The sequence below is a fragment of the Phyllobates terribilis genome, unplaced genomic scaffold (genome assembly GCF_046119375.1).
Source record: "Phyllobates terribilis strain yellow unplaced genomic scaffold, ASM4611937v1 Scaffold_5__5_contigs__length_657084704, whole genome shotgun sequence".
Classification (NCBI taxonomy): Eukaryota; Metazoa; Chordata; class Amphibia; order Anura; family Dendrobatidae; genus Phyllobates; species Phyllobates terribilis.
In genome coordinates, this window is record NW_027362765.1 from 390,094,231 (window position 1) to 390,120,868 (window position 26,638).

Genomic DNA, 26,638 nt, shown 5'->3' on the forward strand with positions numbered 1-26,638 from the left:
CAGAGACAAAGCCTGAAAGTCCTGCTCACCCCGCCGTCACAGAGACAAAGCCTGAGAGTCCTGCTCACCCCGCCGTCACAGAGACAAAGCCTGAGAGTCCTGCTCACCCCGCCGTCACAGAGACAAAGCCTGAGAGTCCTGCTCACCCCGCCGTCACAGAGACAAAGCCTGAGAGTCCTGCTCACCCCGCCGTCACAGAGACAAAGCCTGAGAGTCCTGCTCACCCCGCCGTCACAGAGACAAAGCCTGAGAGTCCTGCTCACCCCGCCGTCACAGAGACAAAGCCTGCGAGTCCTGCTCACCCCGCCGTCACAGAGACAAAGCCTGCGAGTCCTGCTCACCCCGCCGTCACAGAGACAAAGCCTGCGAGTCCTGCTCACCCCGCCGTCACAGAGACAAAGCCTGCGAGTCCTGCTCACCCCGCCGTCATATAGAGACAAAGCCTGCGAGTCCTGCTCACCCCGCCGTCACAGAGACAAAGCCTGCGAGTCCTGCTCACCCCGCCGTCACAGAGACAAAGCCTGCGAGTCCTGCTCACCCCGCCGTCACAGAGACAAAGCCTGCGAGTCCTGCTCACCCCGCCGTCACAGAGACAAAGCCTGCGAGTCCTGCTCACCCCGCCGTCACAGAGACAAAGCCTGCGAGTCCTGCTCACCCCGCCGTCACAGAGACAAAGCCTGCGAGTCCTGCTCACCCCGCCGTCACAGAGACAAAGCCTGCGAGTCCTGCTCACCCCGCCGTCACAGAGACAAAGCCTGCGAGTCCTGCTCACCCCGCCGTCAGAGAGAAAGCATGGGAGTACTGCTCAACTGGCTGTCACAGAGAGAAAGCCTGCAAGTCCTGCTCATCCTGCCAGAGACAAAGCCTGCGAGTCCTGCTCACCCCGCCGTCACAGAGACAAAGCCTGCGACTCCTGCTCATCCCGCCGTCACAGAGACAAAGCCTGCGAGTCCTGCTCAGCCCGCCGTCAGAGACAAAGCCTGCGAGTCCTGCTCAGCCCGCCGTCACAGAGACAAAGCCTGCGAGTCCTGCTCAGCCCGCCGTCACAGAGACAAAGCCTGCGAGTTCTGCTCAGCCCGCCGTCACAGAGACAAAGCCTGCGAGTCCTGCTCAGCCCGCCGTCACAGAGACAAAGCCTGCGAGTCCTGCTCAGCCCGCCGTCACAGAGACAAAGCCTGCGAGTCCTGCTCAGCCCGCCGTCACAGAGACAAAGCCTGCGAGTCCTGCTCAGCCCGCCGTCACAGAGACAAAGCCTGCGAGTCCTGCTCAGCCCGTCACAGAGACAAAGCCTGCGAGTCCTGCTCAGCCCGCCGTCAGAGACAAAGCCTGAGAGTCCTGCTCAGCCCGCCGTCACAGAGACAAAGCCTGCGAGTCCTGCTCACCCCGCCGTCACAGAGACAAAGCCTGCGAGTCCTGCTCAGCCCGCCGTCACAGAGACAAAGCCTGCGAGTCCTGCTCACCCCGCCGTCACAGAGACAAAGCCTGCGAGTCCTGCTCACCCCGCCGTCACAGAGACAAAGCCTGCGAGTCCTGCTCAGCCCGCCGTCAGAGACAAAGCCTGCGAGTCCTGCTCAGTCCGCCGTCACAGAGAAAAAGCCTGCGAGTCCTGCTCAGCCCGCCGTCACAGAAACAAAGCCTGCGAGTCCTGCTCACCCCGCCGTCACAGAGACAAAGCCTGCGAGTCCTGCTCACCCCGCCGTCACAGAGACAAAGCCTGCGAGTCCTGCTCACCCCGCCGTCACAGAGACAAAGCCTGCGAGTCCTGCTCACCCCGCCGTCACAGAGACAAAGCCTGCGAGTCCTGCTCACCCCGCCGTCACAGAGACAAAGCCTGCGAGTCCTGCTCACCCCGCCGTCACAGAGACAAAGCCTGCGAGTCCTGCTCACCCCGCCGTCACAGAGACAAAGCCTGCGAGTCCTGCTCACCCCGCCGTCACAGAGACAAAGCCTGCGAGTCCTGCTCACCCCGCCGTCACAGAGACAAAGCCTGCGAGTCCTGCTCACCCCGCCGTCACAGAGACAAAGCCTGCGAGTCCTGCTCACCCCGCCGTCATATAGAGAAAGCTTAGAAGTCCAGCTTTCCAGCCCACTTATACAGGACACCCTATAAGTCACCCACTCGTAAGAAAGCTAGCTTTTCTTGTATGCAGTGTCCCGTCATTCATTGTGCGCGAGGAGAGGGACGCAGGACTTCAATTTAACAGCACTAACGTTACGTTGAAGATGGCCTTAATGGATATAACGAGACTGTAGGACAGGTACCTTGGTGTGTGCCCAGCACGGTGAGGACTTTTACTGCTACCTGGTGGAGATGTGTGCTGGGATCAGTCACCGCAGAGAACACCATACTGCACAAGGGCTCCTTAAAACTAGCCAGGCCATTTCCATCTGCAAAAATAAAAATACAAAAAGGGAAGTTCTATTTAATTGCAAATCTGATCCTATCTGCTTATATGGCTCCATCATCACCGTCTCCAAATGAGGCTCACAATCTACATTTCCTATCAGTATGTTTTTGGAGTCACCGGCATCGGACTTTGCAAATCTATATTACACACATAAATCTATGAGGATCTGCAGTCAGGGATCGCTCCTGTGTCCTAACCCTGTAGGACGGACAAGGTACCTTCATCTTCAAGCCACTTGCTCTGCAGTTTTAGGAATCCCAGCGTCATCTCCAGTATCGTCCTACGATGGCTGCTCTGCAAGTAAAGCACATAAGGGGGTCAGCACAATCCTCTAATGGAGGGGCTTTGCAAACTGGGGAGCTCCTGCCTACAGACGACAACGTCTGATAAATCTCCCTAAAGGTCCAATAAAATAAATATTTTCCAATTATAGGAAGTGATAACCGATCAGGATATATCATCACTGGGTGGGGGGTCTGCCTACCAGGGGTTTTAAAAAATAAGGGGTTGCAGTGTGGTTTTTCCCTAACTTTCCCTGCACAGCGAGGCTCTCGGTCACCATTGTACGGAGAATGACAATGTAACCCTCGGATGCCTGCAGAGGGCACTCCTGTGCAGAAGAAAATGCTACTGAGATTCTCAGGGGTCCTGGAACCCCACCAATCTGATAGTAGAGGTAGATGGCATAGCGCTATAACACAGACGTTGTTATGGAGGGTGACAGAGTCTGTATACTGCTTCTTCACATCACCCTATTGAAGGGATATCAATGGGGATGTCCCCTTTAAAAGTAGTGGACAACCCCTTTAACAGTCCCCATACCTGTGCATGCTGATTATACTGGTCCAGAAGCAGGGGCAGGACATTAGCGGTCACTTTCAGACACGCCCGGGAGGAGGCGGCAGCAGCGGCCTGCAGCAGTTTAGCGCTGGGCCACACCAGCTTCATATCTGGCTCACACAGATGATGCTTGCAGTCTGAGAATAAATCAGTAATATTATCAGCGTCCATGGTAAATATAATTATATGGCTCACACAGAGTCCGGGGCTCTTACCCTGCAGGATATTAGTCAGGAAAGTGTCTAATAAATCTTCAGAGTCCGGGCCTAGGACAGAGCTGGACAGACAGGCGGACAGAGCATGGAGGGCGGCCAGGCCGGCGGCTTCAACCTTGTCACTCGCTGTCTGAAATACCTGCGAGAAAACAACAAACGTATCCTGAATACATTCATTTTTTAATTTAGGGGCTTTAAAAAGAAAAAAAAAAAAGTTTCCAAAACTTTTTAAAAATCAAATTTGGCTTGTGTCGCCATTATATGACACCTGTAACTTTATTTTTCAATCGATGGTGCTGTACAGAAGCTTTTTTTTACCCCCGGAGTTGTAATTTTTATTGATACTATTTTGGGGTCCATATAATGTGTTGATTGCTCTTGTATTACATTTTGGGGGAAGGTGGAAGAACAAAAATAACTATGGAGATTTTTTATTTTTTTATTTATGGCATAAAATATATTTATATATTGGTAAGCGTCAGAAAGAAGGAGTAGTAAACACCCTATAGTGAAATCTCTTTGGTAAGGCCCACTTGGGCATTTGTGCTTTTTTTTTTTTTTTTTTTTTTTTTTTTACCATTTAAGTGCCAAATACTTTGATCGCTAATATTTCTGCAGCGTTGCAGCCACTATTGCATCCTGTGTCCAGTTCACCATCAGAAATTTGAGATATCTACTATATAATTGTCTTATCCCGTCTGTCTGTCTGTCTGTCTTATCCCGTCTGTCTGTCTGTCTGTCTTATCCCGTCTGTCTGTCTGTCTGTCTTATCCCGTCTGTCTGTCTGTCTGTCTTATCCCGTCTGTCTGTCTGTCTGTCTTATCCCGTCTGTCTGTCTGTCTTATCCCGTCTGTCTGTCTGTCTGTCTGTCTGTCTGTCTTATCCCGTCTGTCTGTCTGTCTGTCTGTCTTATCCCGTCTGTCTGTCTGTCTTATCCCGTCTGTCTGTCTGTCTGTCTGTCTTATCCCGTCTGTCTGTCTGTCTGTCTGTCTTATCCCGTCTGTCTGTCTGTCTGTCTTATCCCGTCTGTCTGTCTGTCTGTCTTATCCCGTCTGTCTGTCTGTCTGTCTTATCCCGTCTGTCTGTCTGTCTGTCTTATCCCGTCTGTCTGTCTGTCTGTCTTATCCCGTCTGTCTGTCTGTCTGTCTTATCCCGTCTGTCTGTCTGTCTTATCCCGTCTGTCTGTCTGTCTGTCTTATCCCGTCTGTCTGTCTGTCTGTCTTATCCCGTCTGTCTGTCTGTCTGTCTGTCTTATCCCGTCTGTCTGTCTGTCTGTCTGTCTTATCCCGTCTGTCTGTCTGTCTGTCTGTCTGTCTTATCCCGTCTGTCTGTCTGTCTGTCTGTCTGTCTTATCCCGTCTGTCTGTCTGTCTTATCCCGTCTGTCTGTCTGTCTGTCTGTCTGTCTTATCCCGTCTGTCTGTCTGTCTGTCTGTCTGTCTTATCCCGTCTGTCTGTCTGTCTGTCTGTCTTATCCCGTCTGTCTGTCTGTCTTATCCCGTCTGTCTGTCTTATCCCGTCTGTCTGTCTGTCTGTCTGTCTTATCCCGTCTGTCTGTCTGTCTGTCTGTCTTATCCCGTCTGTCTGTCTGTCTGTCTGTCTTATCCCGTCTGTCTGTCTGTCTTATCCCGTCTGTCTGTCTTATCCCGTCTGTCTGTCTTATCCCGTCTGTCTGTCTTATCCCGTCTGTCTGTCTTATCCCGTCTGTCTGTCTTATCCCGTCTGTCTGTCTTATCCCGTCTGTCTGTCTTATCCCGTCTGTCTGTCTTATCCCGTCTGTCTGTCTTATCCCGTCTGTCTGTCTTATCCCGTCTGTCTGTCTTATCCCGTCTGTCTGTCTTATCCCGTCTGTCTGTCTGTCTGTCTTATCCCGTCTGTCTGTCTGTCTGTCTTATCCCGTCTGTCTGTCTGTCTGTCTTATCCCGTCTGTCTGTCTGTCTGTCTTATCCCGTCTGTCTGTCTGTCTGTCTTATCCCGTCTGTCTGTCTGTCTGTCTTATCCCGTCTGTCTGTCTTATCCCGTCTGTCTGTCTTATCCCGTCTGTCTGTCTTATCCCGTCTGTCTGTCTTATCCCGTCTGTCTGTCTTATCCCGTCTGTCTGTCTTATCCCGTCTGTCTGTCTTATCCCGTCTGTCTGTCTTATCCCGTCTGTCTGTCTTATCCCGTCTGTCTGTCTTATCCCGTCTGTCTGTCTTATCCCGTCTGTCTGTCTTATCCCGTCTGTCTGTCTTATCCCGTCTGTCTGTCTTATCCCGTCTGTCTGTCTTATCCCGTCTGTCTGTCTTATCCCGTCTGTCTGTCTTATCCCGTCTGTCTGTCTTATCCCGTCTGTCTGTCTTATCCCGTCTGTCTGTCTTATCCCGTCTGTCTGTCTTATCCCGTCTGTCTGTCTTATCCCGTCTGTCTGTCTTATCCCGTCTGTCTGTCTTATCCCGTCTGTCTGTCTTATCCCGTCTGTCTGTCTTATCCCGTCTGTCTGTCTGTCTGTCTTATCCCGTCTGTCTGTCTGTCTGTCTTATCCCGTCTGTCTGTCTGTCTGTCTGTCTTATCCCGTCTGTCTGTCTGTCTGTCTGTCTTATCCCGTCTGTCTGTCTGTCTTATCCCGTCTGTCTGTCTGTCTTATCCCGTCTGTCTGTCTGTCTTATCCCGTCTGTCTGTCTGTCTTATCCCGTCTGTCTGTCTGTCTTATCCCGTCTGTCTGTCTGTCTTATCCCGTCTGTCTGTCTGTCTTATCCCGTCTGTCTGTCTGTCTGTCTTATCCCGTCTGTCTGTCTGTCTGTCTTATCCCGTCTGTCTGTCTGTCTGTCTTATCCCGTCTGTCTGTCTGTCTTATCCCGTCTGTCTGTCTGTCTGTCTTATCCCGTCTGTCTGTCTGTCTGTCTTATCCCGTCTGTCTGTCTGTCTGTCTTATCCCGTCTGTCTGTCTGTCTTATCCCGTCTGTCTGTCTGTCTTATCCCGTCTGTCTGTCTGTCTTATCCCGTCTGTCTGTCTGTCTTATCCCGTCTGTCTGTCTGTCTGTCTTATCCCGTCTGTCTGTCTGTCTGTCTTATCCCGTCTGTCTGTCTGTCTGTCTTATCCCGTCTGTCTGTCTGTCTTATCCCGTCTGTCTGTCTGTCTGTCTTATCCCGTCTGTCTGTCTTATCCCGTCTGTCTGTCTGTCTTATCCCGTCTGTCTGTCTGTCTGTCTTATCCCGTCTGTCTGTCTGTCTGTCTTATCCCGTCTGTCTGTCTGTCTTATCCCGTCTGTCTGTCTGTCTGTCTTATCCCGTCTGTCTGTCTGTCTTATCCCGTCTGTCTGTCTTATCCCGTCTGTCTGTCTTATCCCGTCTGTCTGTCTTATCCCGTCTGTCTGTCTTATCCCGTCTGTCTGTCTGTCTTATCCCGTCTGTCTGTCTGTCTTATCCCGTCTGTCTGTCTGTCTTATCCCGTCTGTCTGTCTGTCTTATCCCGTCTGTCTGTCTGTCTGTCTTATCCCGTCTGTCTGTCTGTCTGTCTTATCCCGTCTGTCTGTCTGTCTGTCTTATCCCGTCTGTCTGTCTGTCTGTCTTATCCCGTCTGTCTGTCTGTCTTATCCCGTCTGTCTTATCCCGTCTGTCTGTCTGTCTGGGAAATCCCGCGTCGCTGATTGGTCCGGCAGCGGCCAATCAGCGCCATGGGATTTCTGAAAAAAGATGGCGGACGTTAGCGGCTCATTTGGCGGACGGAGGTCAGCGGCGATGCAGCGGGGAGATGAGCGGCGCTAGCAGCACAACTACCCCGACCGGCGCCGCTGACCTCCACGCGGCTAACGTCGGAAGATCAGCGGCTTGGCCCGCTGATCTACCGACAGCAAGTGTGAACGGAGGACCGGGGAGCGGCGCCGCCGGTCGGGATGCTTCTGCTGCGAGCAGCCGCTCATCTCCCGGCTTCTCGCAGCAGAAGGAGCCGCACAGGCAGCGCCGCTCCCCGGTCCTCGCTAATACGGAGCCGCACAAGCAGCGCCGCTCCCGGGCCCACACTAATACGACGCTGATTTGTCGCGGTGGCCGGCCGCGACCAATCAGCGAGATGGGCGGAAAATTTAAGCGCCGCTCTGCTCATTGGTCGCGATGGCCGGCCACGACCAGTCAGCGAGATTGGCGCCAAATTTAAACAACGCACTGCTGATTGGTTGCGGCCGGCCGCCGCAACCAATCAGCGATTTTGGTGCCAATTTGAAACACCGCTCTGCTGATTGGTCGCGGTCGCCGGCCGCAACCAATAAGCAGTATTGGCGCCAAATTTAATCCCCGCTCTGCTGATTAGTCGCGGTCTCCGGCCGTGACCAATCAGCGATATTGGCGCCAAATTTAAACACAGCTTCGCTGATTGGTCGTGGTGGCCGGCCGCGACCAATCAGCGATATTGGCGCCATATTTAAACACCGCTCTGCTGATTGCGCCCGGTCGGCCGCATACCTATTCTAGAATACCCGATGCATTAGAATCGGGCCACCATCTAGTATACACACACACACACACTATATAAAAAGAAAACAAACCTCTCTACGGATGGATGACCAAAGCCCCGACACAAACTCCTTCAGGTCTTTCTGCTCATACCCCGCACACGCAGCCGACTGTAATCAAAGGCAAATTCATGAAGGTAAGAGCGCGAGTCCGAGTGTCTATATACAGTCGCATACATTATTGCACAAGTTGCTGACTACGAATATTTTTTTTATCCATTTTACCATTAAACATTTGCAGTTATCGCTCGATCACTTTCCGTCATGAGTTTTCTGCTCTATGAACTGAATGCCATAAAGACTAGTGACGACTGGCACAAGAAAGCAATATAACTAATAAGAGAAGTGATATGCCTATGGAGCCCCGTGCACTGTATACCGCGCAGTATGGAGCCCCGTGCACTGTATACCACGCAGTTTGGAGCCCCGTGCACAATATAAAGCGCAGTTTGGAGCCCCGTGCACAATATACCGCGCAGTTTGGAGCCCCGTGCACTGTATACAGCGCAGTTTGGAGCCCCGTGCACTGTATACAGCGCAGTTTGGAGCCCCGTGCACTGTATACCGCGCAGTTTGCACATGTAAGTAATGGTTGTAGCATTATAGCCTGGACCTCGGCTTCCCGCTAAGGTTTACTCACCAATGTTTGCAATGCATCCACTTTAGCACTCTGCACGTCAGAATCCATTTTCTCAATCAGCAGTGGAAGCAGAAACTGTAAAACGGATATATCACATAATAATCTAAAGAAATATAATATATATATTATATATCACATATATACACACACAAGCTGGAAGCCGAATTCCTGCACAAAACTTGAATAGATCACAGAATAATCTGTCAGTGACATTGTTTTGCAAAACCACTGTGCCTGCCTTTACGGCTGCACTTCTGCCCTATAAAAGAACGAGGCCAAACTTGAGCATCCACTAAAAAACCCACAACATTGCCTAAAAATAATGCATGCAAAACACACATACTCCTAAAAGGAGGTCTCCGGAGACAGGGGTTGTCGTCTTGGGCCACACAGACCCGTCCCGTCCATGCAGTTCTATTCGGCCCAGAACAGCTGATTGCACGGGTTAGAAAAGTTAGCCCCATTTTAAAGGGGATGATCCAAAACCCCTTTAACCCCTTTAGTACGCACCACGTCGGAAAGGCCGGTTCAGCTGAGCCCGCACTGAACCGGGCACATGTCAGCTGATTATTACAGGTGACATGTGCCCGCAACAGCCGCGAGTGGATTCGCGATCCACCCGCGGCTGTTAACCAGTTAAATGCCGCTATCAATCTCTGGCATTTAACAGCGCTGGGCAGGAAGTGCGTCACTTACCCCGCCCATCGGTGACCCCGTCACTTGATAGCGGGTCACTGATGGGTGGGCATGACAACCCTGGGTCTGCAGCAGACCCCAGTGGTTGTCATGTAAAGATTGCTATGAGCGCCACCCAGTGGTCGGCGCCCATAGAACAGGAGCATTTCTGCTACATAGAGGTAATCTGCTCATAGCCTCTATGTAGCAGAGGCGATTGGACAGTAGCTACTTCTAGCCTCCTATGGAGACTATAGAAGCATGCAGAAAGTGTAAAAAAAATGTTTTTAAAAATATTAAAAATATATATATATATATATATATATATATATATATATATATATATATATATATATATATATATATATAAAAGTTTAAATCACCCCCCTTTTAACCCATTCAAAATAAAATAATAAAAAAAAACCCACATACACATATTTGGTATTGCCGCGTTCAGAATCGCCCGATCAATCAATATAAAAAAATAATTAATCTGATCGGTAAACGGCGTAATGAGAAAAAAATTGCAAACGCCAGAATTATGTTTTTTTGGTCGCCGCAACATTGCAATAAAATGCAATAACGGCCGATCAAAACATCAGGTCTACCCCAAAATTATATCAATAAAAACGTCAGTCCGGCGCGCAAAAAATAAGCCGCCACCCGGCCCCAGATCCCGAAAATTGGAGAAGCTACGGGTCTCGGAAAATGGCGCCGTTTGTTTTTAGCAAACTTTGGAAGTTTTTTTCACCACCTAAATAAAAAAGAACCTATAGATGTTTGGTGTCTACGAACTCATAATGACCTTGAGAATAATAATGGCAGGTCAGTTTTAGCATTCAGTGAACGTGGAAAGAAAAACAAACAAAAAAACACAACTGTGGAATTGCATTTTTTTTTTTTTGCAATTTCACTGCACTTGGATTTTTTTTTCCCATTTTCCACTACACGATATGGTAACACTAGTAATGGTGTTTAAAAGTACAACTCGTCCCGCCAAAAATAAGACCTCAAATGGCCATATTGACCAAAAAATAAAAAGGCTACGGCTCTGGGAACAAGGGGAGCAAAAAACGAACTCAAAACGGAAAATGCTCCGGTCATGAAGGGGTTAAACACCCATGGCCTCCTGTGTCCCCCAATGAAGCGACCGAGAAAGCAGATACATATAGCCGCACAAATGCTCTCATCAGTAAGTAATACCAAGACTAAAGAACTCGCCTCAGCAAACCGCGCAGTAGCGGCCAGCACGGCTCGCAGGCCCAGGATCAGGTCTTCCCTGGTGATCCCGTGCGGATCATTTGGCGGCTGCAGAAAAAGCAAATATGTGACGGGATAATTGCACAAAAAACATGGATATAAAAGGACTCCGCAGCGGAAACTTACAGGGGTGAAATCAATGGGGAAATAACAGGACGTCACTTCAAATAACTCTTCCACAAACGGACCTGGCGAAAGAAAATATATTTATATGCATTGAAGAACAAGATGAAAGAAAAATCATTAAAAAGGAGAACTCCATCTTGTTGCACTAGGGTTTGATTTTTAGCACGCCCCCTTGGCTATTAGCCATTATTATGGTGCATGAGCATTATGGGTGGGGGCTGTTTGCAATGATCCACTGCAAAACGTGTCTCCTAATATGGAGGGATCAGCCTCATCTCCTGCACTTAGTTCATAAATGGAGGGAACAGCCTAAAAAGGTGGTATTCCCATCTCCAAGATCCTATCCCAATATGTAACAGGTGTAATAATAATATTAGCAAATACCTTCAATTAGAAATGTTAGTATAGTTCTTCTGATTCGCTATTTCTCTTTTCTTATGTGCAAGCATTGCAGGACCTTAGGTATCCATGGTAACGACCACTAGTAACTAACTGTCATATCAGTGGTCATAACCATGGATACCTAAGGTCCTGTAATGCCCTGCATATGAGGAAAGAGACAAAGCTAATCAGAAGAACTATAGTACTGTACATTTCTAATTGGAAGTATTTTGTAATATTATTATTATACCTACATATTGGGATAGGATGACCTCCTTAAGTCAAGGGGGTTGAGTTAAAAATAGCACAAAGCCTCCTCAGGTCACTGTCCCATACTAGATGTTACCTTACCGAGGCTGTAGTTTTTTGTAATGATGTTCTGCACGATGTGGAAAGCCACCAGGAGATTCCTTGGATCCTTTTCTCCATCCATGACCTGAATGAAGCCAAATGTGAAATCGGCTCCAAGACCCTTGAGTTCTGTGAAGAAATAAGTGAACGATTTATCCTGACATCTGATGTGTATAGGTGGAGTGTTAGAAGATCGAAATTTACACCAACCAGTCCGTTTGTTTGATGTTGCATAGGTTCGTACCGCTATTATCTAAATGTACTCTCGTAAAATCGATACATTTTGTCTTGTCAACGGCGACCTAAAAGAGGTTGTCCTATGCTAAGATAGCGATAACCTAACCAGAAGATAGGGCCTCAATATCAGATCGATGAGAATCCAATAACCAACACCATCACTGATCAGAAGCTTGCACCTACGGCGGCGGCTGGTTGTACACAGTGTATACACATATATATTTAAATGTTTGGCCCGGCCGTGAAGCACCGAGTCCTTTAAGATACTGTGGGGGCGTGTCCTTTTTCTGCTGTGTTGCCGCCAGCTTATGATTGGTCACCATCAGACAGGGAGAAGAAGTACACGCCCCCAGTGAAAACTGTCTGATAACACCAACTTGGACTTTAATAAAAATGATATCTGGCCTGAGGATAAAAGAGAATACAGATTACTAATGTCAATACCTTCTTCCCGGTTGTTCATAAAATTGGTGATGATCATATAGACGGTATGACGGTCAAGCTGCAGTAAAGACTGGAAGGCAAAGGAGAAAGAGTTAAGCAGCGGTCAGATGCAAGATACCGTACAAGTAAATAGCGGATATTCACCTGAACGTGGACTTCCTGGAATATAGATTTCAGCACGGACACTGCTAGGCCGGGAGGGAAGACCACGGACATGCTCTACCAAAGAAAAAGAGACTGCTCTAAAGCGTTCCTCCAGCTATACAGAGAAACGACTGCTCGTTCAATGAGCAAAAGGCTTGTCCTTTGGTTTAACGCTCACGAGAGTCATTAAATCATCGCTGATGGCAGCCCCATGTAAGTTGGGGATAGAACCATCGCATTAATGATTGTATTGTTGTATTGTCCCCATGTGGCCGGGTCGTAAACAAGCGCAAATCAATGCTCATTCATGGTGGGAAATCTGGACGTCTAAATGGAGGATACTATGTATTTAACCAAAGTGCCAACTCCACTGTTGGCATGAAAAATAGATGGCCCAGGAGCAGACTTACCAGCGCCTTGAGTCCTTGGAGGACGTGCGGTGTGATGACGTGGTGATCCTTCAGTCTGTTTACATAAAACACAACCAGGACTTCCACTATTAAAAAGCACAGACAGAAAAGTCATCAAGAATAGAGTTGTACTCCAGCGTAACATTGACCTGCATAGCAGCTGTATACATCAAAAAGGTAGGAGATTTTTTAACCTCTTCAAGTTCCATGATGGATACATTTATCATGGAGCATGCAGGGTTGGGTGGTTCGGGCTCTAACCAGGTGCCAGGAGCCAAAAAAGATGAGGTTCGATTGCTGCTGTTAATCATTTATATGCTGCTGTTAATCTTTTATATGCTGCTGTCAAACAGTCAGCGCCATTTATACTGTGCGATCCTGCCTTTGCGGCGTCTGTTCTGGGCTTTATGGGAGACAGTGATTAGGATCTATTCACCGCAATACTGTAGTATTGCAATATACAATGCAGTTTCAATTCCCTAAAGTGGATAAAAGTTTTAAAAAAATACATTAAAATAAAAAAGTTTAACCCCTATATAGTAAACGGAAAAAAAAAAAAGTCAAAAATCCAATATTGCCATTTTTTTGGCTGTAACCCCTCAAACATGAAATATTAATGATGTCAATCACGACTACAACTCGTCCTGCAAAAAACAAGCCCTCGTATGGCTGCGTCGATACAAAGATAGAAAACATAGTTTTTGAAGAGCAAGAGGGATAAAAATGAAAAAAAAATAATAATTGGCCTACACTATTTGCAAAGTTGCACAAGTTCCTATGACTCATCCTTCGGATGATTTTATGGTATTATTGCTTTACATAGGACTGCAGCCAGATCGGTTCTGGTTGGATTTAACACTTGGCGCAGCGTCAGCGGTGCAATCTCTCCGTTTCTGTGACTCAGGCATATCTCAGAGATGTCCGCATCCTACAGACGTCTTATTAATTTCATATTCAGCTTTTCTCGTTATCCTTTTTTTGCTGCGCTCGCTCGGGTCTATTGCTCTGGTGCCAGTGCACACTGAGCAGAATCCGAACCGGCGATCCCAGAGCAGCCATTAAAAACATCTGGATGTGTCCATTAACAGCAGATTAGAGGAACGTAATGGCTTTTATATCAGTGCAAACATCTGCAGCAACACAGTGGAGTCATCCCGGCACACTATAATGTGTCCTCATGGAAGACTATAGTGTGAGCGATGCCCGGGAAGGGGGTGGAAGGAACGCTCTGTACCTTCTTTTTCTTTCAGGTTGGCATAACACTGGAGTAAGACCTGTGAAAGGAGCTGGACGCCTCGTCCTCTGGTCCTAGGCTCAGGATTTGCCAGACAGGACCTAGATAAAAGGGGAAAAAAATTCTAACTGATGAATCAACTTTATTATACTCCTAAGTACTGGAGACATGGCAATTACAAGTGCCGGAGAGAACTTAAAGGGGTTGTCTTGAGAGACACCTTCAGCAGCGTACCGCTCCCTTGCCTCTCGGCTTCCAGCTTGCACTCCTTATGATTGAAGGTTCGGGCAGGCGTCCCAAACCCCAAACTGTGCCCCCTCCAATGCGGCTATACGAGCCTCAGAGGAGCGCAGCTCCCCGACCCTGCTATATGAGCCTCAGAGGAGCGCAGCTCCCCGACCCTGCTATATGAGCCTCAGAGGAGCGCAGCTCCCCGACCCTGCTATATGAGCCTCAGAGGAGCGCAGCTCCCCGACCCTGCTATATGAGCCTCAGAGGAGCGCAGCTCCCCGACCCTGCTATATGAGCCTCAGAGGAGCGCAGCTCCCCGACCCTGCTATATGAGCCTCAGAGGAGAGCAGCTCCCCGACCCTGCTATATGAGCCTCAGAGGAGAGCAGCTCCCCGACCCTGCTATATGAGCCTCAGAGGAGAGCAGCTCCCCGACCCTGCTATATGAGCGTCAGAGGAGCGCAGCTCCCCGACCCTGCTATATGAGCGTCAGAGGAGCGCAGCTCCCCGACCCTGCTATATGAGCGTCAGAGGAGCGCAGCTCCCCGACCGTGCTACATGAGCCTCAGAGGAGCGCAGCTCCCCGACCCTGCTATATGAGCCTCAGAGGAGCGCAGCTCCCCGACCCTGCTATATGAGCCTCAGAGGAGCGCAGGAAACTTGAAGCCGGACAAATCCACCGATAAAAATATATCAACATTTTTATGAACTGGCATTTAGTTATGTTCATCCTAAGCCACCTGATTCATGAATAGAATACCAGAAATACTCTTCCATGCATAAAAGGTGGACCCGAAGAGAGGGAATTCATTATTATACGACCATTACTATTAACACAGAAGATGAACAATCGTGCCGACTTACCCGAGAGCTTCCACCACCTGTAACACAGTGAACGCCCCATCCTTCACACCTGCAAGAAAAACAAACAAACATCAAAAACAAGACTCCAGCATATAAACTTACATATATACAGTTAGTGCACACTGACAAACATGTGCATGCTGCAACTCATCACTGGCAGCAGCGGTGACATCGATTATTGCTGAGACCAGAGTTAGGCTGCAGCATGCACATGCCCATCATCTTCCCAATATAGAGGAGGATATGATGGGAGCAGAGATTTCTGTGCATCTATTGTACACATCAGAGGCCGGATATAGAGGCACCACGGGGCGCCCTCCACAGGCCAGGGCTTGTGTGCACGGTCTAAAGCAGCTTTTACTCTCCTTTTGCAATGAGCCATAATGATCGAAAATGCAGCCTCCATTTTTAGGTGCCTAATGTTATAAACAATGTCTTCTCATATCTCTTCCCAAGCAGTTTCAAAACTACAACTCCTAGCATTGCCTGGCAGTCACAACGATACTCACCTGCCCCGGCTCTTCTTCAAAGGCCTATATCCCTCTGCTAATGTTTGCACTGAGTTATGATAGTACCTTCAATATCACATTGATAGGCATCCCCTCCACTACCTCAACTCAGGTTCTGCCACTTTGCGCGCCGTCCGACACACGCAGCTCTGCCGCTCAGCGAGCAGTCCGACCCACCCAACTCTGCCGCTCAGCGCGCAGTCCGACCCACCCAGCTGCCACTCAGCGCGCCATCCGCCCCACTTACCCACCTCTGCCGTTCCACGCACCGTCCACCCCACCCAGCTCTTCCGCTCCGCGCGCCGTCCGACCCACTTACCCCACCCACCAATCCCTACCGTTTCACGCATTGTCCGTCCCACCCAGCTCTGTCACTCTGCCTGACCCACCCAGCTCTGCCGTTCCACACGCTGTCCGCCCCACCCAGCTCTGCGCGCCATCCGACCCACTTACCCACCCACCTCTGCCGTTCCACACACCGTCCGCCCCACCCAGCTCTACAATTGCCCGCTGTTGCACATACAGTCCAGCATTTCCAGCTATGCTATTCCTCCCAAAACCTGAAATCCATGCTGCACATCCAGTCCTATGGCCTAGAGCATCCAGCACAGGAGGTGAGCCGTATCACACAAGACATGCTGAGAGCTTTAGTTTTGTAATAGTGTAAGAAGGAAGACTTGCCTAGGGCCAGGTGCGGAGCTCCGGCGCCAGAACTGCCAGGGTCCTGCCCAGTGTGCCAGGGGACGGGATTAAGAGTGCACGGGGGACTTCCTGGACAGTGCTGGGGGACAGAGGAGAGGAGCGGAAGAGAGGAAGTAAGGTGTCTGGGCTCGCGCAAAAGAGACAGTTGGTTGTGGAGAGCAGACCGGCAGTTGGGGAGAAACGGTTGGACCTGCCGACAACGAGAGAGAGACGTGCTGACCTGTCTGCGGTGACGGACGAACGGGTGCCGCAAAAACAAAGGACGTGCGGTCGGTACCGGGCCTACAGAAAGTGATCGTTCAGTGACCTGCATCACCACAGTTTTCCAGACATCTGACGGTGACCTACGGGTGAGGACGCACCCGTGATTAGTGATCCTAACGCAGTTTGTTGTACGCCGGAGGAGCTTGCCATGGCTCTTAAAGGAGTCATGACCGCTGTCGTGTCGTCAAAGGACTGGGGGCCCAGTGGGTGAGACCCGAGACCGCCCACTGCCGCCAGAAGACGGACACCCTCCGGAGTGAGAGTGTCTGAAGACAGACGTAGTTATCACTAAAGGACAGATAAGTGCAAGCCTCCAGTAATCTACCTTCTCTTATTCAGCCTGAACTTTTGGGACCGCGCAGTATTGTTCATCCTTTCCGTGTTATAGTTAAACCACAATCGTTTATTGTCCGATTTTACGGTTTTATTGTTGTGTTACTTAAATTTACACGCCCTGCGTGGAGAAACTAGATCTTGAATGAAACCTCTGCCATACTCTCTGCGTGCGGCATCCGAGCCTTTTAACATTTGGCGTAGTTGGCAGAATGTCGTCCCCAGACGCAGTTGCAGGCATGGCAGACCAGGCCAGTGCGAGAGCTCCTACAGCTAGCCTACCCCTGGGCGCCATGTTGAATAATCTCCCATAGTTTACTGGAGACAACATGATGCTGTGGGATTGGGTAGAACAGGTTAAGAGCATGTTACGGATGCACCCAATGACCCCCGATTTGCAAGCAGAGATAGCTTTGCTGGCTTTAGAAGGAGAAGCTCGACAGTCAGTAATGTTTCGTTCCCCCACTGACCGAAATACGGTGGAAAAGGTGGTACGGATCCTAGAAGAAATGCATGGGGACCCTACTAATGTGGCAGAGTTAAGGATGCGACTGTTACAACAGGTACAAAGGGAGGGGGAGACTGTGACCCAATATGTCAACGCCCTACAGAGTGTGTACACTTACATCACTAGGAAAACGAACCTAGATGACGTGGGAGTGGGGCCCCCGGACCTAGTACTTAGGGACCAGTTCGTAGCCTCAGAGATGCGCAGCTGAGACAGGCCTTGCGAGAGCGTTTGCGCACCAACCCGCGTATGACATTTATGGAGGCAGGGGCAGAGGCCCGCGTGAGGGAACAGGAGCTGGGGGTAGTGACCCTGGCAGGGATGGTCTGGGGCAATGCAGTGCCCCCGTCGCCCACGGCCGAACCAGAATGGGCCCGAGAGATGCGGCGGGAGATCCAAGAAATGGGAGAAGAGTGGTACAATATTCGAGTGGCTCAATCAGTGAGAGCCGGAACAGTTGACCCGAGACCCCCGGGCAAAGTAAAGGACAAGCCCAGACCCCGGGTTGGAACAGAGCCCAATTGGGTGGCCCGACGACCCCCTAAAGACAGGGGACCAACGTGTTGGAATTGTGGGGGCATGAGGCATTACGCCAGGAGATGTGCCAGTCGAGGAAGGCCTCTGTCCCGGCAGCCGTTAAACTGACGGGCTCCAGGTGTGACGGACGCAACCTGGAGCGGAGGAAGGCAGGGAGTCCCGAAGACTTAATATCCATGAGCCCGACAGTGTGGGCCGAGCTTGGCGGACGGGCGGTTCACTGCTTGATCGACACGGGATCTCAATTGACCACCATGGGAGAAACTTATTTCCGTCAGCGGTACCCAGAGATGGCACGAAATGAAGGGGGTCCCTTGATAAAGCTCACAGCCGCTAACCAACTGCCCATTCCGGTCACAGGAGTAGTGTGGTTACGCATCCGGGTGTGCGGACAAGATGTGGGAAGAAAAGGAGTCGTCCTGACAGGCGGAGATGCCGGCCCAGGACCACCAGTGACCCTCGGTACGAACGTGCTGAAGGAAATCGGGCAGATCCTGATTAGGGAACCACGAGAGCTCACGCTAGGGCGGTGGAACGCTAGAGCCCATCAAAGGAAGGCCCTCCAGCAGCTGATTAGGGTTGCCCAGGCGCAAGAGACCTCGAGTGGGGGAAAAGTTCTTGCAAGGTGATAATACCCGCCACCAACACCCTCACCTTACCACCAGGACAGACAGTCCTCACTTTGCCCGTCCGAGCCTGCACCCCACTAGAAGGGATAGAGATTCAGATCGAGTCAACCACCGTGGCTACCGTCCATAAGGGAAACATGGTGGTACGATGCGTGAACCTGAATCCGAGTGAGCTCATTCTTCCCGCCAGGACCGAAATGGCCCAGATCCTGGGGATGCCAGAACAGCTGGAACCGCCAGATGCGATACAACTGTCAGCAGTAATGGGGGATCCCTGGACCCTGGCGATCACCGTACGATCGGGGTCTCCTCGACCTCAGACTAAGGACAGTCGAAGGATCCTAGAACAGATGCGTGCTGATTTGACAGGGCTCACGACGGCACAGGTGTACCAGGTCGAAGAGATGCTGGGACGGTACCAGGACGTCTTTGCCCGACATGAGGACGACTTTGGATGTACCGAGGCCATCACCCATGAGATCCCTACGGGAAATGCTGCTCCGGTACGGGAACGGTATAGACAGATACCCCCACAAATGTACCAGGAGGTGAATGAAATGCTGGCCCATATGATACAGAACGGGGTGATTCTGGAAAGCCAGAGCCCGTAGGCGGCTCCAATCGTCCTGGTCAGGAAAAAGGATGGAACCCTACGATTCTGTGTGGACTACAGGCGGCTAAATTCTTGCACCGCAAGACACTCGTACCCTTTACCCAGGATCGAGGAGTCTCCATCCGCCCTAGGCAAGGTGAAATACTTCTCCTTCCTGGATCTGGCCAGCGGATACTGGCAAGTGCTAGTGGCTGAACACGACCGCGCCAAGACAGCATTCGTGTTGCCCATGGGACTCTTCGAGTTTAATCGGATGCCTTTTGGCCTAACCAACACTCCCAGGACTTTTCAACGCTTGATGGAGAGATGTTTAGGCGATCTGAACTTTGAGGCCACACTGATCTACCTCGATGACATCGTCGTCTATGCGTCTCCCTTCCAGGAACATCTACGACAATTGGAGCAAGTCTTGAGTCGCCTTCAAAATCACGGCCTGAAGGTGAAGCCACAAAAATGTCATATATTCCGCAAGCAGATTGAGTACCTCGGGCACACGGTGTCCGGTGAAAGAGTCAGGCCCACTCTGGAGAAAGTGGCCGCCGTGCAAGAGTGGTCCACCCCGAAGACTGTAAAGGACGTGCGGGCCTTCCTAGGACTCGCAGGGTATTACCGCAGATTCGTGAAAAATTTCACGCACATCGCTAATCAGCTACTGGAGCTCCTTCAAGGGATACCTGCGGGCTCAAAAAAAATCGAACAGTGAAATGGGGAAGAGAACAGGAGGAGGCCTTCAGGGCCTTGAAGATGGCCCTGACGGAAGCTCCCATACTGGCCTACGCGGACTTTTCTCAGCCCTTCGTTCTTCATACTGATGGAAGTCTTCTTGGTCTAGGGGCCGTGCTGTCGCAGGAGGGGAGAGAGCAGGTGATAGCATATGCGAGTCGCTCCCTCCGAGTCTCGGAGAAGAACCAAGAACAATTACAGCTCCTTTAAACTGGAATTGTTGGCCCTAGTGTGGGCAATGACCGAAAAGTTTGCGGAGTACTTGTCGGGGTCTGAAGTGTTGGTGAAGACAGACAACAACCCGTTGGCTCATCTGGAGAACGCGAAGTTGGGAGCCCTGGAACAACGATGGGTGGCTCGCATGGCTCGGTACCGGTATAAGATCACCTACCGGCCTAGAGCTGAAAACACGCATGCTGATGCCCTCTCCAGGTTGATACATGAGCACCCCGACCGTGACCGAGACAAAGAACTGGAGGCCGAAGAGGTGCCCAGGTTCCGGAGGGTTGGCAGCCCGCTGTCCGCTACGCAGGGACAGATCGGGTAAGTGAAAGAAGGACACGTGTTGGGGCGGCCGAGGGACGAGTGGGTACGGATACAGCAAATGGATGGAGAGATTGCGCGGTTGCTACAGTGGGTGGCTTTGAAACAAGTCCCTAACCGCGAAGAAAGGGGGATCCCGAAGCCAGAGGGGCTGAAGATGCTGCGGCAGTGGGAGAGACTGAGCCTGCAGAACGGCTTGTTGTACAGACGGTTCCAGTTGGTACGGGAGTTCGGCCCCACTTGGCAAGTAGTGGTTCCAGAGAGTGTGATCGGGACACTGGCCAAGGAAGCACACGAGCGGGGAGCACACTTTGGACCTGAAAAGACCTTCCAGTGGCTGCAGAGACTGGTGTACCACCCCCAGCTAAGAGTTGCAGTGGAGAACGTTTGCCAGAAGTGCCGGAGTTGTGAGTTGGTGAAAACCCGAGAGCAGCGGGCCCCCGTCCAGACCATTGTGACGGCTGCGCCCTTAGAGGTGTTGATGATCGACTACCTGACCATCGGGCCGGCGCATCTCGGGTATGGACATTGCCTGGTCATGACTGACCACTTTACGAAATTCGCGGTGGTAACGCCGACGAGGTATCAGACAGCTGAATCTGCTGCCCAGGCTATCTGTCGGGACTTCATCAGGGTCTATGGCTGTCCGAAGAGAATTCACTCCGATCAAGGAGCCTGTTTCCAAGGACGAGTGATGGAGGAGCTACACCGGCTATACAAGATCGAGAAGTCTAGGACCACCCCTTACCATCTGCAAGGGAATGGGTCCTGTGAACGCTTCAACAGAACTTTGATCCAGATGCTTCGAACCTTGGAAGAAGATCGGAAGGTACACTGGCTGGAGTTTGTGGCCGAGCTGGTGTGGGTCTATAATAACCGGGTACATAGTGCCACAGGGTTCACCCCCTACACCCTGCTGTTCGGACAAAAGGGTAGGGAGATCACCGAGCTCGAACTAGATCACGTGGAGGACTGGCCCCAGACGGGCCCATCTACCTGGGTCCGGGAGCATCGGCACCGGTTGCAGACTCTTCGGAGGTTGGTGCAGCAGAAGTTTAAGGAACATAGGCACCATGAAACGCCACCTCTTCAGGGGACAGCCCTTAAGTCGGGAGAACGGGTGTTGGTATGGGACAAGAGACCCTGGGGCAAGCTGAGTAGACTGTGAGAGTCGACCCCGTATCGAGTCAAACGGAGAGTTAGTCCTGAAGGACCGGTGTATGAGGTTCAGCCTGAGGGAGAAGAAGCGGCTCCAACTAGAATCGTTCATCGAAGCATGTTACGGCCCTGTTTGTCTAGCGATGAGGAAAAGAAGGAAGAACTCAGCACAAGGACGAGAGATCCCACAACCAGTGCGCCCGTCTACGATGATGAGGAGGAAGAGACGATAGTGGCTGCGATCCCCAGTCTCACATCGCCCACAGCTTCCCACACGAGAGAGGAGGGCCCACCGCTCCGTCAGGCTGGGTGGGGCGAAGTTGGGAACTTCAGTGACTCTCAAGTACCCTGCGCTCCAACTGCGTTACGCCAGTCCGAACGATCCACGGCTGGTGTGTCGCCTATCCGCTACAATCAGGATCAGTTCATCTGGCAACGTATCATCCAAGAGGTCAGAGAGTGTGAGTGCCTGGTGAAAAAAATCTCACCCGTGGAATGGCGAGCTCAAAGGGAGCGGGAGTGTAAGAAGGAAGACTTGCCTAGGGCCAGGTGCGGAGCTACGGCGCCGGAACTGCCAGGGTCCTGCCCAGTGTGCCAGGGGACAGGATTAAGAGTGCAGGGACTTCCTGGACAGTGCTGGGGGACAGAGGAGAGGTACGGAAGAGAGGAAGTCAGGTGTCTGGGCTCGTGCGAAAGAGACAGTTGGTTGTGGAGAGCAGACCGGCAGTTGGGGAGAGACGTCCCTGTCCTCGGTGAAATAGAGACGTGCTGATCTGTCTGCGGTGACGGACAAACGGGTGGCACAGCTTGCCCCAAAAACAAAGGACGTGCGGTCTGTACCGGGCCTACAGAAAGTGATCGTTCAGTGACCTGCATCACCACAGTTTTCCAGACATCTGACGGTGACCTACGGGTGAGGACGCACCCGTGATTAGTGATCCTAACGCAGTTTGTTGTACGCCAGAGGAGCTTGCTACGGCTCTTAAAAGGAGTCGTGACCGCTGTCGTGTGGTCAAAGGACTGGGGGCCCAGTGGGTGAGACCTGAGACCGCCCACTGCCGCCAGAAGACAGACACCCTCCGGAGTGAGTGTCTGAAGACGGATGTAGTTATCGCTAAAGGACAGATAAGTGCAAGCCTCCAGTAATCTACCTTCGCTTATTCAGCCTGAACTTTTGGGACTGCGCCGTATTGTTCATCCTTTCCGTGTTATAGTTAAACCACAATCGTTTATTGTCCGATTTTATTGTTGTGTTACTTAAATTTACACTCCCTGCGTGGAGAAACCAAATCTTGAATTAAACCTCTGCCATACTCTCTGCGTGCTGTGTGCGGCATCCGAGCCTTTTAACAATAGCTATTCCAGTTTCCGGCCTCCATATGGCTTCCTGACCACAATTATATAAAATAACTTTAAACCAAGAACTTTTACATTATGTTCAGGTTTTCCTCATTTTTATATTGTGAAACACATTTTTGCATACTTTGTAATGGCGCAGTAATTAGCCCCAGGCTGGTAATGCAGGCTCAGGAGCCGAGCGGTGAGCAGCGTGCAGCAGCTTTATCATTAGCAATTAGCAGATTGTATTCCCGCCGCTCAGCGCTCCGTCGCTCGTCAGCCGCGGCGGTGTGGGTTACCTTTTGTTCAAGCAAATTAGCTGTTTGCAGAGAGGACTCAGACAGACGAGGAACCTGCTCCATTGCGTGTGAGCTGCCTGGGACATCACACGTGAGGCCATACTGGGTTTATAAAGGGGACAGGTACCGGATGTGCCGTTTTTTTCTGGGACAAGGTCATCTGCTCCTATAAATCGCCATTTTTTGAGTTTGCAAAACGAGCGGATGTTGCATGCTGGTTTATATGGAAATGCTCTTTTTTTTTCCCTTTTCTAACAAAGATGTTTAATTTCCTTCATGCCCTCCTCTGCGTCAGTCATCCCATGCAGGATAGGGGGTGTAGGGCCACATTCAGACTTGGCAGATTTGCAAGAGAAAAAGGACGAATCAACCGAAAAATCTGTGCGAAATTCTGAAAAAAAATGCTGTCAAATGCCTGAGGCCTCTACTATACCGTCACCAATTATATATAGAGGCAGATGGAGTGCTGTATATATGGACGCGTCAAACACTCGCTCCTTTCTATCAGGGAGACAACAGCTACAAAAGTTTTTCACAGAGATTCATATTTTCTAATATCCAACCTGCAGGGTGAGCGGTCCGAAATTTATGACGCCTCGCCCCATTTGATGCAAGTTTTGCTGCTTTAGTTCATGTTCTCATGTGCAAAAAAAAAACTAAACTACTTTGATTATTGCATTTTTTTGCTGCTGATTTGAAGCAGATAGTGCACTTTAAAAAAAAAAAAAAAAAAAAAAAATTATATATATACAGTACAGACCAAAAGTTTGGACACACCTTCTCATTTAAAGAAATTTCTGTATTTTCATGGCTATGAAAATTGTACATTCACACTGAAGGCATCAAAACTATGAATTAACACATGTGGAATTATATACTTAACAAAAAAGTGTGAAATAACTGAAAATATGTCTTATATTCTAGGTTCTTCAAAGTAGCCACCTTTTGCTTTGATGACTGCTTTGCACACTCTTGGCATTCACTTGATGAGCTTCAAGAGGTAGTCACCGCAAATGGTCTTCCAACAATCTTGAAGGAGTTCCCAGAGATGCTTAGCACTTGTTTGCCCTTTTGCCTTCACTCTGCGGTCCAGCTCACCCCAAACCATCTCGATTGGGATCAGTTCTGGTGACTGTGGAGGCCAGGTCATCTGGCGTAGCACCCCATCACTCTCTCCCTTGGTCAAATAGCCCTTACACAGCCTGGAGGTGTGTTTGGGGTCATTGTCCTGTTGAAAAATAAATGATGGTCCAACTAAACGCAAACCGGATGGAATAGCATGCCGCTGCAAGATGCTGTGGTAGCCATGCTGGTTCAGTATGCCTTCAATTTTGAATAAATCCCCAACAGTGTCACAAGAAAAGCACCCCCACACCATCACACCTCCTCTTCCATGCTTCACGGTGGGAACCAGGCATGTAGAGTCCATCCGTTCACCTTTTCTGCGTCGCACCAAGACACGGTGGTTGAAACCAAAGATCTCAAATTTGGACTCATCAGACCAAAGCACAGATTTCCACTGGTCTAATGTCCATTCCTTGTGTTCTTTAGCCCAAACAAGTCTCTTCTGCTTGTTGCCTGTCCTTAGCAGTGGTTTCCTAGCAGCTATTTTACCATGAAGGCCTGCTGCACAAAGTCTCCTCTTAACAGTTGTTGAAGAGATGTGTCTGCTGCTAGAACTCTGTGTGGCATTGACATGGTCTCTAATCTGAGCTGCTGTTAACCTGCGATTTCTAAGGCTGGTGACTCGGATAAACTTATTCTCAGAAGCAGAGGTGACTCTTGGTCTTCCTTTCCTGGGGCGGTCCTCATGTGAGCCAGTTTCTTTGTAGCGCTTGATGGTTTTGGCAACTGCACTTGGGGACACTTTCAAAGTTTTCCCAATTTTTCGCACTGACTGACCTTCATTTCTTAAAGTAATGATGGCCACTTGTTTTTCTTTACTTAGCTGCTTTTTTCTTGCCATAATACAAATTCTAACAGTCTATTCAGTAGGACTATCAGCTGTGTATCCACTTGACTTCTGCACAACACAACTGGACGGTCCCAACCCCATTTATAAGGCAAGAAATCCCACTTATTAAACCTGACAGGGCACACCTGTGAAGTGAAGACCATTTCCGGTGACTACCTCTTGAAGCTCATCAAGAGAATGCCAAGAGTATGCAAAGTAGTCATCAAAGCAAAAGGTGGCTACTTTGAAGAACCTAGAATATAAGACATACTTTCAGTTGTTTCACACTTTTTTGTTAAGAATATAATTCCACATGTGTTAATTCATAGTTTTGATGCCTTCAGTTTGAATGTACAATTTTCAAAGTCATGAAAATACAGAAAAATCTTTAAATGAGAAGGTGTGTCCAAACTTTTGGTCTGTACTGTATATATATATATAACGCAGTGAGGCCAAGTTTACATGACTGTATTTTTGATCCGAGCGCGGTCCATGAAAAAAAACGGACCAATGTTATCCAATGGGGCAGGTGCAGATGGGGGATTATATTTTCCATGGACCGAGTCTGCACGTGCGAGGAGAAAAAAAATAAATAAATTGCAGCCTGCATAAGCTCCTTCCATGTGGGAGATGAGAATACCCCATTCGAGTCTACGGATGAACAAAAAAAAAAAGAAAACGAATTCCATACAGTCTCCGTATAGCATTGGATTTTGACAAAATGCAATTTTTTAAAGTAGGAAACAATATCGAGTCTTGCAAACGTTTAATAACTGCTGCTGTATAAAAACAGATTGCACAGGGATGACAAGCGAGAAAAAAAATTGTCAGAGTTTTCTGGATGACATTGCAAACTATTTACCACGCGTTTCCGCTCACAAAAATCACAAACTAATCCTCATCTGACCAAATTACCTAAGTAGTAAAATAATTAGATTTTTGAGATATGATCCTTATTTATCAGACCTTATGACTTCCCTCCTGCACAGGACTCGGACAAGTGACACTCAATACGGCCGATTCCTGCTCGGAAGCCTGATACGACTCGTCTCCTTCCTTTGTAGTGACAGATCGGGCCGGATCAGATGACGGTGACATTTTAGTAACGTTACAGGGTCACGTGCGGCTGCGATGATGTCAGATGGCGGCTTCTGATGCAGTCCATATACAAGGAACAATGTCGCCCACCACGGTCATACGGCATCGTCAGAGCAGCACAACATGTGACGGGCTTCTTCACTCCGCCCGATCTCTTTGATTGACAGGTCTCTTCCTATACTCACAGGGAGACACTTGCCAGTCTAGGGGGATCAGAGCCCCCAATGACCGGCCTCAGACTTGTCCTCCAAGACACTGTCCCTAATTGGCTTTTCAAAGTACAGTGGAGACCAAAAGTTTTGCATTTTTTTTTAAAGTATGATTACTTCTGTCTGGTTGTTGTGATGCCTTTTTCATGGTGATTTTAGTAAACCAGAAGCAAATGGTTGTCAGCTATAAGGACGAAAATTGGGTTTGACACTGTTTTATCCCTTTACGTGTTCGGCCCAACAAAAGTTGAAAACCTAATGTTTTGCATATTTTGTC

The 26,638-nt window shown here is 49.8% G+C and overlaps 1 protein-coding gene across 1 annotated transcript in view; it reads right to left on the reverse strand.

Annotated features, from left to right (window-relative positions):
* LOC141273310 (MMS19 nucleotide excision repair protein homolog) overlaps positions 1-26,638 on the reverse strand; it is a 76,013-nt gene that overhangs the window by 41,445 nt on the left and 7,930 nt on the right. The window contains exons 2-15 of the mRNA XM_073684957.1: positions 14,945-14,993; positions 13,851-13,951; positions 12,617-12,702; positions 12,207-12,281; positions 12,063-12,132; positions 11,382-11,510; positions 10,650-10,711; positions 10,485-10,571; positions 8,589-8,663; positions 7,982-8,059; positions 3,464-3,602; positions 3,231-3,385; positions 2,627-2,702; positions 2,263-2,388 (exon numbers count right to left, since the gene is read on the reverse strand). Of these exons, the coding sequence (XP_073541058.1) occupies positions 2,263-2,388; positions 2,627-2,702; positions 3,231-3,385; positions 3,464-3,602; positions 7,982-8,059; positions 8,589-8,663; positions 10,485-10,571; positions 10,650-10,711; positions 11,382-11,510; positions 12,063-12,132; positions 12,207-12,281; positions 12,617-12,702; positions 13,851-13,951; positions 14,945-14,993 (1,308 nt within the window). The remainder of the gene's footprint in view (positions 1-2,262; positions 2,389-2,626; positions 2,703-3,230; positions 3,386-3,463; positions 3,603-7,981; positions 8,060-8,588; positions 8,664-10,484; positions 10,572-10,649; positions 10,712-11,381; positions 11,511-12,062; positions 12,133-12,206; positions 12,282-12,616; positions 12,703-13,850; positions 13,952-14,944; positions 14,994-26,638) is intronic.